The following is a 14,066-nucleotide window of genomic DNA, read 5'->3' as shown; positions in this document are numbered from 1 at the left end:
ATTGTAAAAGGGGCTTCTGAGAGCAGGTCTGTCTCTGTCTCTCTCCCTCTCTGTGTGACTCTCTCTCTCTCATTGTCTGACTTACAGTCTGTTGTCAGGCTGCAACTGCTGGGTTCCCTTCTTACAGCCTGCCTTGAGGTCACTACTGCTGGTTTCTTCTCTTACAGCCTGTCTGCCTTCAGAAAATCTGTTAAATTTATCTGCACTCAATAACTTATTGACCTGAACATATGCAGAATCCAGAAGTCTGGTTTCACAGAGCCACCTGGGCCTTCCATCGTTCCCAGGTGTTAGCAGCTGCATGGTACATTTGCATCTTCAGAGTCACTGACTCCCTGTTTTACAACCCGCAAATCTGGGAAGGCGAAACCCATTGTTCTTCAAGTGTTATTCCTGCAGTCTTTTTTCCCAAAAAAAGATCTTTGATCTGTCGTGTCATTTAACAGAGTGGATGTGAGGTCACCTGACCTGGGCTCCATCTTCAACTTTTAAAAGTCACAATTTTAAAACATCATCATGTTACAAAGTCCAGCGTTCATAACATGTGATAGCATGTGCATGCAGATGTAGCACACAGAGATTCAATGGAAAACATTATTTGTAGTTTCTGTGCTTGATTTGAGATAAATTTTTATGCAAAGCCATGGGCCATCCATTGTCCATAAATAAAGTATCACGTTTTCAGAGAGGACTGCTAGATCCCCTGTTTTTAGCTTAAATGTGCAGGATGATTCTTCCTGTAAAATGTCATTCAAAACCTTTAATATATTTTTTTTAATCCTTACTCTGGTCTTTCTCCCTCTTTTTTTTCTAATCTATGTTTTATTGGAAATTAGAATTATCAGTTCATCAAAGGTATGTACAGTATGATCTCCAATATTATCAGTGATCAATTCTAGGCAGTTCATATGTTATATCTTAAATTTGCAATACATAATGGGCCTTAGATATATGAGGCATATGCTGTAGTTTTAGATTTGATATATTATTCACATCTCCATCAGTTTATTGAACATATATGAAGTGTGTAACTTAGTGTTCAGGATTTCATTGCCAGTTTGCAAAGAAACAATTTGAGCTCAGTCAAGATGCTGCTGTGATAGTTTACAAAACATTGCATGAAATGCTTTTTTAAGCAGATAAATCCCTAGTACTTGGGGAATACAGAGGTAAAATGAAAAGTGAAGAGTGGGTGTAGTAGTGTATCTTAAAGGCTTACATAAAGTATAGCCCAGAATGCTACAATAAACATTCTTGTCAAAAAGTAAGGACTTCAGCTACTAAGACAGTAACTTGAGAAGTAATGTAGAGTTAATCGCTACCTTGTCGATATAGTTTGAAGGCCTATCCATATGTCTGCCTTGTAGGAGTGTTTTATTCCTATCATTAATGCTGATTTATCACTACCTTGTTGGAATGTTTCAGATGAAGGCAAACAAAATGCACTTTAATGTAACAATGTTTTGTCCTGTTGTGAAAGTAAGTTGACAACTTTTACTCTTTTTAGTAGAAAAGGCTCTTCTGAATCAAGTGACCTTTAGGAAGTGTGTGTGTAATATATACACCTGCATAATGTGACCACATGGAGTTTCTTAATAAATGTTTCTTGATAGAATTTGCCTCACAAAGCAGTAGACCAGCCTATATGGTCTTTCAATTGTACTTCAGTTTTGAAAATCTTTGAAAATGGCCAAAAACATGGAAAATATGATTTAGTGATGAAATAAGATTTAGTAAATTGCCAGCCAGTAGCCTTATCATGGCATTCAGATGACATTTATACAGTCTAATATATATAATGCCATCTGTGCCTAACAGTAGTGTTGCAGCATGATAACTATCTCCTAGACATTTACCTGTAAACAATTGTGTTTTGAACTAGTAGCAACGTAGAAAAAGGTAGTGCAATTTAAAAATGATACAGCACTGGAGGGGGTCAGTCAGCTCATCATGCCTGTGCTGGCTCTTGAGTAATGTTTTCTTATTAGTAACAGGCCCCTACTCTTTCCCCATAACCCCACAAATTGTTTCCCTTCAAGTATTTATTCAATTCTTTCTTGAACATTACTATTGAATCTGCATCCACCACCCTTTCAGTCACTGCATTCCAGATAGAAACATAGGAAATAGGAGCAGGAGTAGGCCATTCGGCCCTTCAGGCCTGCTCCGCCATTCAAAAAAGATCATGGCTGATCGTCTAATTCAGTACCCCGTTCCCGCTTTCTTCCTATATCCCTTGATCCCTTTGGCATTAAGAAATATATCTATCTCCTTCTTGAATATATTTAATGACTTGGCCTCCACTGCCTTCTGCAGTAGAGAATTCCACAGGTTCACCACCCTCTGAGCAAAGAAATTTCTCCTCATTTCGATTCTAAATGGCATACCCGTTTCCTGAGACTGTGACCCCTGGTTCTGGACACCCTCCCCCATCCATTGGAACATCCTCCCTGCATCTAGCCTGTCTAGTCCTGTTAGAATTCTATAGGTTTCCAAGAGGTCCCCTCTCATTCTTAAATTGGGCCTCGTCAACCCAATCTCTCCTCGTACGTCAATCCTGCCATCCCAGGAATCAGCCTAGTAAATCTTCTTTGCACTCCCTCCAAGGCAAGAATATCCTTCCTCCGATGAGGAGACCAAAACTGCACACGATATTCCAGATGTGGTCTCATCAAGGCCCTGTATAACCGTAGTAAGACATCCTTGCTCCTGTACTCAAATCCTCTTGCAAAGAAGGCCAACATACCATTCGCCTTCCTAATTGCTTGCTACATCTGAATGCTTGCTTGCAACGACTGGTGTACAAGGACACCTAGGTCTTGTTGCACCTCCCCCTTTCCCAATCTATCACCATTCAGATAATCTGCCTTTCTGTTTTTACAACCAAAGTGGATAACCTCACATTTATCCCCATTATACTGCATCTGCCATGCATTTGCCCACTCGCCCAACTTGTCCAAATCACATCGGAGACTCTTTGCATCCTCTTCACAGCTCACATTCCCCCCCAGCTTTGTGTCGTCTACAAATTTGGAAATGTTACATTTAGTTCCCTCACCCAAGTCATTCATATATATTGTGAATAGCTGGGGCCCAAGCACTGATCCCTGCAGTACCCCACTAGTCACTGCCTGCCACCCAGAAAAAGACACGTTTATTCCTACTCTTTCTTTCCTGTCTGTCAACCAGTTCTCAGTCCATGCCAGTATATTACCCCCAATCCCATGTGCTTTAATTTTGCACACTAACCTCTTATGTGGGACCTCATAAAAAACCTTCTGAAAATCCAAATACACCACATCCACTGGTTCTCCCTTATCTATTTTACTAGTTGCATCCTCAAAAAACTCCAATAGATTTGTTAAGCATGACTTCCCTTTCGTAATCCCATGCTGACTTTGTCCAATCCCATTTATGCTTTCCAGGTGTTCTGCTATCACATCCTTTATAATAGACACTAGCTTTTTTCCCCCACTACTGATGTAAGGCTAACTGGTCTGTAGTTCCGTTTTTTATTTTCCTCCTTTTTTAAATAGTGGGGTTTCATTTGCCACCCTCCAATCTGTCGGAACTGCTCCAGAGTCTATAGAATTTTGGAAGATGACCACCAGTGCATCCACTATTTCCAGGGTACTTCCTTTCATACTCTGGGATGTAGATTATCAGGCCCTGGGGATTTGTCAGCCTTTAACCCCATTAATTTCCCTAGCACTATGTTTTTTACTAATACTGATTTTCTTCAGTTCCTCCCTCTCATTAGACCTTTGGTTCCCTAACATTTCTGGGAGGTTATTTATGTCCTCCTTTGTGAAGACAGAACCAAAGTATCTGTTTAATTGTTCTGCCATTTCTTTGTTCCCCGTTAAAATTCCCCCGATTCTGACTGTAAGGAACCTACATTTGTCTTCATTAATCTTTTTCTCTTCACATATTTATAGAAGCTTTTACAGTCAGTTTTTGTGTTCCCCGCAAGTTTACTCTCATACTCTATTTTCCCCAGCTTAATCAACCTCTTCGTCCTCCTTTGCTGAATTCTAAATTACTCCCAATCCTCAGACTTGCTGCTTTTTCTGGCCATTTTAGATTTCTCCTCTTTGGATCTGATGCTATCCCTAATTTCTTTTGTAAGCCACAGTTGAGCCACCTTTCCTGTTTTATTTTTGCGCCAGACAGGATTGAATAATTGTTGTAATTCATGCACACGTTCTTTAAATATTATCCATTGCCTATCCACCGTCAACCCTTTTAGTTCCCCAATCTACCATAGCCAACTCGCGCCTTGTGCCTTCGTAGTTTCCTTTATTTAGATTCAGGACCCTAGTTTCGGATTCTCCAGATCACAACAACATTTAGTTTTTTAAAAAATTTGCCCTCCCACTTCTGTTTTTTTCACCAATCGCCTTAAGTCTGTGTCCTCTGATTACCAAACTTCTGTTACTGGAAACACTTTCTCTCTACCGTATCAAAACTCTTCATGATTTTGAACATTATCAAATCTCTTAACCTTCTCTGCTCCAAGGAGAAAAATTCCAGTCTCTCCACTTAACTGAAGTCCCTCATCCCTGCTACTATTCTAGTAAATCTCTTCTGCACCTTCTCGAAGACGTTGACGTTCCTCCTGAAGTGTGGTGCCCTAAATTGGACACAGTACTCCAGCTTAGGCCTTGTCAGTCTTCCATAAAGTTTCAGCATAACTTCCTTGCTTTTGTATTCTATTCCTCTATTAATAAAGCTAAGGATCCGTTTTTTTTTAACAGCCTTCTAAAACGTCCTGATACCTTCATAGATTTGTCTACCAGTGCTCTCAGTTTGCTCATTAGCACCCTTAAAAATTGCATCATTTTAGTTTATATTCTCTCTCTCCTGATTCTTCCTATCAAAATGTATCACTTCACACCACTCTGTATTAAAATACAAATTTCACCTGCCATATGTCTGCCCATTCACCCATCTGTCTTATCTCCTCCTGAACTGTTACTATCCTCCTCGTTGTTCACTACATTTTTGACTTTTGTCATCTGCAAAATTTGAAATTATGGCCTGTGTAACCAAGTCCATATCATTGTTGTATATCAAAAAGCAGTGTCCTAATACCCACCCCTGGGGGACATCACTATATACCTTTCTCTGGTCAGAGAAATGACCGTTCACATCAACTCTGCTTTCTGCCCCTTAGCCAATTTTGCATCCATGCTGCTATTTGTCCCTTTAATCCCATGAGCTTTATCACAGAATTGTTACAGTGCACAAGTAGGCCCATTGTGTCCGCACTGGCTGTCTGAAAGAGCAATTTTGCTAACAAGTCTATGCTGTGGTACTTTGGCAAATGCCTTTTGGGAAGTCCACATACACAACATCAACCGCACCATCCTCATTAACCCTCGTTGTTACTTCATGACATAACTCAATTAAATTACTCAAACACTATCTTTTTAACACATCCATGCTGACTTTCATTTATTAGCCCATGCTTTTCCAATTAATTTTGTCCTGGATTATTGTCTTTCCCACTACCAATATTAGGCTGACTGGTCTTTAGTTGCTGTGTTTATCCCTCCCCCCTTTTTTAAAACAAGGATGTAACATCTTCCAGTCTTCTGACACCACCCTCATATTCAAGCAGGATTTGAAAATTGTGGCCAGGACCTCTGCAATTTCCACCCTTACATAACCTCATTAACCTAGAATCTATCCCATCTGGACTGGGTGAGTTTCCACTTTGAGGACTGCTAACCTTTTTATCGATTTTTATCCTATCCAATGTCACTACTGTCTCCTCCTTTACTGCTACATTGGCTGCATCCCCTTATTACATGAAGACATTGCCAAGTACTCATTTAATATCTGCCATGTCCTCTAGCTCCACAAGAATATCTTCCTTTTGGTTACTAATCAGCCCCACCCTTCCTTTGACAACCTTTTTTATTATTTGTGTTTATAAAAGACTTTTAGGTTCCTTTTTATGTTAATCGATTCTCATACTTTCTCTTTGTCCCTTTGTTCCCTTTTTCAGGTCTCCTTTCTGCTTTCTATATTCAACTTTAACTCTCTTATGAACCGTACATTAGTCATAAGCTTCCTTTTTTTCTATATCTTTAGTCATCCAGGGAGCTGTAGCTTTGATGTCCTTCCTTTCCCCTTATGGAAATGTGTCTACTCTGTACCATTTCCTCTTTGAAGGCCTCCTATTATTCAATTCTGGTTTGCCTCCCTATTTTTGATTCCAAACCACTTGGGCCAGACCTCTTTTCAATTCACTGAAGTTCGGCTTCTTCCGGTTAAGTGTTTCTGTGCTTGATTATTCCTGATCCGGTTGTATTTCTAATGAAATTAAGATCTCTACTCCTCAAGAGTCACCCACTGAAACATGCTTCACTTCTTTATTCCCCACTATTTTATGTCCCAGAACTAGATCCAGCACTTCTTGTTTTGGCTGGAAGCATGCTGACCAAGAAACTTGTACATATTTCAGGAATTCTTCTGGCTTTTTGCCCTTTATACTGTCACTATCCCAGGATAATTAAAGTTCCCATTATCATTACTCAGTTGTAGTTCTTCCATCTTTCTGTAATTTGCCTGCAAATTTTCTCCCCTACCTCCTTCCCACTAATTGGTGACCTATCGTATACACTCGTAGTATGATAGCTCCTCTATTGTTTCTTGATTTTAACCAAATAGATTCTGCCTTTGACCCCTCAAGTAACAGTGATAATGTTATATACAATATGTGTAGAATATAAAGGCAGATTTTTCAATTTACCTGATGAAATGTTTACATGGATCGTGTTTTGTTAATGAACTGTGTCGTGATTTTGCATAAATTTGTTTTTTGCTGCCCCCTAAGAGGCCATACTTAAAAAATATGAACTGCTTCATAACTTGTGTGGAGCAATTTTTGTATTGTTTCCTTTTTTCTTGGTGTGTTGGACTACTTCGTGCAGAATGAACCCTTCTGTACTGCAGAGTGAGGCAATATTGCCTAACAAAATAACAAAATAAATATGTACATTTTGTAAGAGAAATGGGACCCCAAGGTAACTTTCCATCTCTGGAATATCAAGTGTGGTATCAAGAAACGACTGAAGACACTGGATACTGCAAAAGCTATGGACCCTGATATTCTGGCAATAGTACTGAAGACCTGTGCTTCAGAACTTGCCGTGCCCCTTGCCAAGCTGTTCCAGTGCAGCTACAACACTGGCATCTACCTGGCATGTGGAAAATTGCCCAGGTATGTCCTGTACACAAAAAGCAGGACAAGTCCAACCCGGCCAATTACCGCCCCATCAGTCTACTCTCAATCATCAGTAAAATGACGGAAGGTGTCAGCAACAGTGCCATCAAGCGGCACTTGCTTTGCAGTAACCTGCTCAGTGATGCTCAGTTTGGGTTCCACCAGGGCCACTCTGCTCCTGACCTCATTACAGCCTTGGTTCAAACATGGACAGAAGAGCTGAACTCAAGACATGAGTTGAGAGGGACTGCCCTTTACATCAAGGCAGCATTTGACCAAGTATGGCATCAAGGATCCCTAGCAAAGCTGAAGTCATTGGGAATTGGGGAAAACTCTTCACTGGTTGGAGTCATACCTAGTGCCAATGAAGATGGTTGTGGTTGTTGGCAGTCAATCATCTGAGCTCCAGGACATCACTGCAGGAGTTCCTCAGGGTAGCGTGCTAGGTCTAACCATCTTCAGCTACTTCATCAAAGACCTTCCTTCAATCATAAGGTCAAAAATGGGGATGTTCGCTGATTGTGCAATGTTCAGCACTATTCGCGACTCCTCAGATACTGAAGTAGTCCATGTAGAAATGCATCAAGACCTGGACAATATCCAGGCTTGGGCTGATAAGTGGCAAGTAACATTCGCACCACACAAGTGCCAGGCAATGGCCATCTCCAACAAGAGAGAATCTAATCATCTCCCCTTGATATTCAATGGCATTACGATCGCTGAATCCCCCACTATCAACATTCTAGGGGTTACTATTGACCAGAAACTGAATTGGAGTAGCCATATAAATACCATGGCTACAACAGCAGGTCAGAGGCAAGGAATCCTGCGGCGAGTAACTCACCACCTGACTCCTCAAAGCTGTCCTCCATCCACAAGGCACAAGTCAGGAGTCTGATGGAATACTCTCCACTTGCCGGGTACAGCTTCGACACCATCCAGGGCAAAGCAGCCCACTTGGCAACCTATCCACAAACATTCATTCCCTCCACCACTGATATACAGTGGCAGCTGTGTGTCCCATCTACAAGTTGCACTGCAGCAACGCACCAAGGATCGTTAGACAGCACCTTCCAAACCCGCAATCTCTACCAACTAGAAGAAAGAGGGCAGCAAATGCTTGGGAACAGCACCACCTGCAAGTTCCCCTCCAAGCCGCACACCATCCTGACTTGGAACTATATCGCCGTTCCTTCACTGTTGCTGGGTCAAAATCCTGGAACTCCCTTCCTAATAGCACTGTGGGTGTACCTACCTCACATGGACTGCAGTGGTTCAAGAAGGTAGCTGACCATCACCTCAAGGGCAGTTAGGGATGGGCAATAAATGTTGGCCTAGCCAGCAATGCCCACATCCCATGAACGAATAAAAAAAAAAGAACAACCCATTATAAACATTAAGCTTCTGTGAAAGAATAAGGAATGCCATTTCCAAGGTCGGTAATCTAACATTAGGAGTAGTATTTCTGTCCTGATTGAAAGCCATACCTGATGTCATAGATTTCTTAGCATTTAAATCTACATATCAGTTGAACCGGTCTTTGAGGTATAGCAGCTTCTGGAAATAAGCAGCCCATTTTAATATTTTGGAGAAGGAGGGAGAAAAAAAGTTATTGTTTGAGCTATTAGTTTCTGCTGACTGAGGCATGTTGATAATGGTGAAGCTTGGAATGGTCTTTTCATGCTCCAAACTTATAAAGTACAATTTTCCAAAGATACTTTTCAAGAAACAAATTGTTCTGTAACTGACTTTAATACTGATTTAGTCATTGAAAAAATACTTGTTTACTGTTAGTTCCAGGTTCTTCTAGAAGACCTTGGGTACTTGGAAAAGTGATGGAAAAAGAATATTGTCAGGCTAAAAAGGTAAGGTTCTTCATTTTTCACTGTAAAGATCTGAACTACTACTGGAAATGAATGGCAGGACAAACACAGCAAATATCAAAGAACTCCCAATTTTGCTATTAAGTATATTGTGGCAAGTATTCAGAGTTTTGTGAAACCTAACACCCACTTGCTGCCAGTGCAATATGTCAGACCAGTCATTAAGGGAATTCTGGTAACATTTTAATATCGAATTAGCGTGCCAGTAAGAACATTCATATGGTTCGCCCCAATTCCAACCCTTTCTCCAGCTATTTCCTAAGTGTCAGCTCTGGCTCTGTTGGTAGCATTGTTGCCTCTGAGTCAGAAGATTGTGGGTACAAGTCCCACCCCAGAGCACAAAACTTTAGGCTGACACTCCAGGGCAGTACTGAGGGAGTGCTGCACTGTCAGAGGTGCTGTCTTTTGGTCAAGACATTAAACTGAAGCCCTGTCTGCCCCCTCAGGTGGGCGTAAAAGATCCTCCTTTGAACAGCAGGGGAGTTATCCCTGGTATTCTGGACAATATCCCTCAATCAACATCACTAAAAACATTACAATTTGTGGGAACCTGTTTGAAAATTGGTTGACACCCTTCCTAAATTACAACCATGCCTACATTTCATAAGTACTTGATGGCTGCAAGACATCTTGGGGCTTCCTGAAGTGATGAAAGGCACTGTATAAATGCAAGTCTTGTTTTTCTTTTCACTTCCACCTCCTTAACATCACCTGCTTCCCCGTCTCACTTTCCTCGTGTGCTGCAGAAGCCCTCATCCATGCATTTGACATCTCCAGACTCAAAATACTGTAATGTTCTCCTGCCCAGTATTCCATTCTCCATCCTCTATAAAATTCAGTTCACCTGAAAAGCTGCTGCCTGTATATAACCCCACACCAGCTCCTGCTTACACCTGTCCTTGCTGACCTACATTGGCCACCTCCAACTTAAAATTCACATCCATGTATTTAAGTCACTTCCTGGCCTAGTTTCTTCCTATCTGTAACCTCTTCCAGCCTTGTCATCCCCAACTCTCTGTTCCTGTGACTCTGGCCTTTTGTCCACCTGCCCTTCCTCTCCTTCACTATTGGTGGCTGTGCCTTCAATACTGGGTTGCTCTGGGGTTGCCTTCGTAAACCACTTTGCCTCGCCACCTCATTAACCTTTTGAGATTCTCCTTAAAATTCATCTCTTTGACCAAGCATTTAGTAATCCTTCCTAATATCTCCTTTGGCTGAGGAACAATATATTTCTGATTACACTGCAGTGAAGTGCCATAGGACATTTTCTTATGTTAAAGACATTGTATGTCCCTATGCAAGAAAGAAGAGAGACAGAAAGCAGGAAACTAGGCCAGTTAGCCTAACATCTGTCATTGGAAAAATGCTGGAATCCATTATTAACAAAGTAGTAGCAGGACATTTAGAAAATCGTAATACAGGCTCACCAACAGACCTCCAAAAACAAGCCACAGTACTTCACAATCCTCTCCACAGCAGAAGTAAGTCAAAAGCACATCACCTGCAAGGGAAATCGCATTTGACAAATTTATTAGAGTTCTTTCAGGATATAATGAGCAGGGTGGATAAAAGGAACCAATAGATGTAGTGTATTTAGATTTTCAAAAGGCATTCAATAAAGTGCCACATAAAAGGTTGCCGTACAAGTACATGAAATACAAAAAGTTAACATGCAGATACAGCAAATAATTAGAAAGGCAAATGGAATGTTGGCCTTTATTGCAAGGATAATGGAGTATACAGGGCGTTGGTGCAGCTACACCTAGAGTACTGCGTACAGTTTTGGTCTCGTTATTTAAGGAGGGATATACTTGCATTGGAGGCAGTTCAGAGGGCGTTCGCTAGCTGATTCCTGGGTTGAAGAGATTATCTTATGAGGAAAGGTTGAGCATGTTGGGCCTAAACTCATTATAGTTTAGAAGAATGAAAGGTGATCCTAATGAAACATAAGATTCTGAGCTGGCTTGACAGGGTAGATACTGAGAAGATGTTTCCCCTCATGAGGGAATCTAGAATTTGGGGGCATAGTTTCAGAATAAAGGGTCGCCCAATTAAGATGAAGAGGAATTTCTTCTGAGCGTCATGAATCTTTGGAATTCTCTGCCCCACACACCTGTGGAGGCTGGTTCATTGAATATATTCAAGGCTGAGATAGACAGATTTTTGAACTATAGGGGAGTCCAGGGTTATGGGGTACAGGCAGGAAAGTGGAGTTGAGTCCAAGATCAGATCAGCCATGATCTTATTGAATGGCGGAGCAGGTTCGAGAGGCCGTATGCTCCTATTTCTTGTATTCTTGTGTTCTTGCACAGAAGTTGTTATAGGTTCAGAAGTATCCACAGTGTCTCCAGTTGAATTGCCTTTGGCTGTTCGTCACAGCAGTCATTAAATTTTTAGCTACTGAATCAAGAGGTTGTCTTGGTATTCATTAAGTCATCATGTCTACCTACATACAGGGGTGATTGAAGCTTCTTACTGAATTCTAGCAATTCTTTCACTTCCAGAATGCAGAACTAGCTACAAAGGACAGATTCTATGTTGTTTCTGGTTTACTGAACCTCTTTTGAGATATGGATGTTAGTTAATCTGGTAGCATGCATCAACCGTAAAGACTTGTATTCCTTCAGTATGTTAATGCCCTGCTGTGCTCCTGATGCTTTTATAGCACGTTCAAATATCAGTCAAGCTCAGATAAAGCGAGTTATAAAGAGCATTGAAGTTGTTGCTCCCTCTGGGTGTGTCATGCAGAATAAAGCAACCAGAGTTCTTTGTAGTGTGCTGCACATTGCTTTCATTTTTGTTGTCATTCGGAGGAGCATCTATACCGACTTTAGTGAGGGATAGTTCCAAGGATGTGGAGGAATTCAATTAGGTTGTGACAAGGCAGTGTTTATATTGGGATTTGTGGTGAGTACCTAACACATTGCTTCAATGAGGAAATTTCTGTTGCTAATGTCAGTTTAGCTGTTCCATATTTGTGCTGTCCTTTTATGTGTTAAGCATACTTTCACAGGAAAAATTGGAATTATTCCCCACATACCTCAACTTAATATTACGAATTATCGTTTCTGATTACTGTCATGTCACCAAAAGTTACCTAGAATATGTGGTTATATTCATTGTTTATAATGTTGAGTAATATGGACTAAATTCATAATTTCACTGTTGCATGTTAGTTGTATATTATAATCAATATTCTGTATGAAAGGGGGAAAATATCTTCATGAGACTTCAGAAATAGTTGATGCAAACAAAATGAGGTGCCAAATGTTTAATGACAAACTTGTATATAATGTGGCTTATTTGTATGCAATTTAGAAATAAAATGATATGGATTTTTTTTTTGTTTCTGAAGCCATGTGCTAATATTTTGAGTGATTAAATAACTAGCACATGACTTGATATAGTGACTCCTTGTTGCATCCTATAAGCATAACTCACCTTTTAATAGTTGGGTTGATTGACCTTTTAGTCACATCTGGCCTGTGAAAGCTTTGAAATGTATCAAACTTGATCACATTTATTAGTTTGCAGTTATTTATTAGGATTTTGTATCCCTGTGCTGGAAATACTTTGAGACAACGTGCGAATATATGGATTTATTACATTGTTAAATTTGTATATTGGCCATACTGATATATTGTTTGATTTATTTCAGGCTCAAAACAGATTTAAAGTTCCTCTGGGAACAAAATTCTACAGAGTGAAAGCAGTGCCCTGGAACAAGAAAGTATAACAATGATAAGAAACAAACTGTTAGCTCATCCTTTCCTTTATGGTTTGCTGTGCTACATTTGTTATGCAGCTTCTAAAGATACTTGGAAAAGAAGGTGGTACAAATGTAATTCACATCAGTCGAAACTTGCTGGAGCAATGCTTCATTGTTTGATTCTCCCCATTCAAGATGTATTGAATTCAGCGGTGCCCAGATCATAAAATGCATCTAGTCCCGTTCAATAAACTGCTTGTATTCTTGCCCAGAAGACTTAGAAATATGGACCAAATACATTCTTTTCAAAGAGCATGCCCTCTATATTGTGGCATAATAGCCATGTGATTTGCCTGTTCAAAAAAAATCACTGAATATTCAGATGTTTAAACATTTGTCATTATTACCAGCATTTGTGAAGGAATTTATCACTATCAAAGTAGTTTAAGAAAATCATCTTTACCATATGTATTTAATCATTTAAATATTTATAGGATTGTTCCTAGCATGCAAAAGTCCATATACAATTTTATCTTAAGTTTGCTTCCATGGATTTTCATTCTCGCTCTTAATGTACACATATACTGAAGTTACTTAGAAGTATATAGAGATCTAGCCCTGTATGGTGAAGAACTGTGCAATGAATAGGACTGGACTTTGCATCAGTTGCTAGAATTGCATTCCTGCAAAAATGCACCATCAATCGTTAATTGTGTATACACATTGGAAGGGAAGAATTTGTGTTGTTTACAAATAACACAGTACTAAAGCTTCTCAGAAACCTAAAGCTGGAATAAATTTAATATATTGTTTTATTTTGGTGACCAGTGTTCCATTCAGTTTTAAAACCAATTTCTCATTGTATATTAACCATCATAAAATCTTCAAGTAAAAACATTACTGTATTGCAAAAGAAATCCAGAATTTTGAAACAATAAACATTTAAAACTGTAGCGAGTGCATCATGCAAAATGTTTAATCACAGTCCTTGATTACTGGGGGAAAATAGAAATGTTAAAATTCAGTGTAAATTATTATTGGATTAAGTTGTTAACTTTTCTTTCCTGCTAAAGCTATTACTTGTACTGCATTGCAACATTGTCTATATTTGAAAATTGCTTCATTGACTGTAAAGTGCTTCCAAACATCCTGAGGTTGTGAAAGGTGCTAAATGATGGCAGGTTTGTTCTTAATATGTAATTGAATTAATTATAATTGAGGTGTGACAAAATATTATCAC

The 14,066-nt window shown here is 39.8% G+C and overlaps 1 protein-coding gene across 4 annotated transcripts in view; it reads left to right on the top strand.

Moving 5' to 3' along the window:
- Nucleotides 1–13,779, top strand: part of rb1cc1 (RB1-inducible coiled-coil 1) — a 311,904-nt gene extending 298,125 nt beyond the window's left edge. For all 4 annotated transcript variants that reach the window (XM_068031835.1, XM_068031832.1, XM_068031833.1 and 1 more), the window contains 2 exons: nucleotides 9,029–9,099; nucleotides 12,776–13,779. In XM_068031835.1, coding sequence (XP_067887936.1) covers nucleotides 9,029–9,099; nucleotides 12,776–12,853 — 149 coding nt within the window. In that variant the 3' untranslated portion in view covers nucleotides 12,854–13,779. The remainder of the gene's footprint in view (nucleotides 1–9,028; nucleotides 9,100–12,775) is intronic.
- Nucleotides 13,780–14,066: the final 287 nt, after the last annotated feature.

This window comes from Heterodontus francisci, chromosome 5, assembly GCF_036365525.1.
Source record: "Heterodontus francisci isolate sHetFra1 chromosome 5, sHetFra1.hap1, whole genome shotgun sequence".
Lineage (NCBI taxonomy): Eukaryota > Metazoa > Chordata > Chondrichthyes > Heterodontiformes > Heterodontidae > Heterodontus > Heterodontus francisci.
The sequence above is the reverse complement of the archived record's forward strand: the minus strand, read 5'-3'. Positions and strand labels throughout refer to the sequence as shown.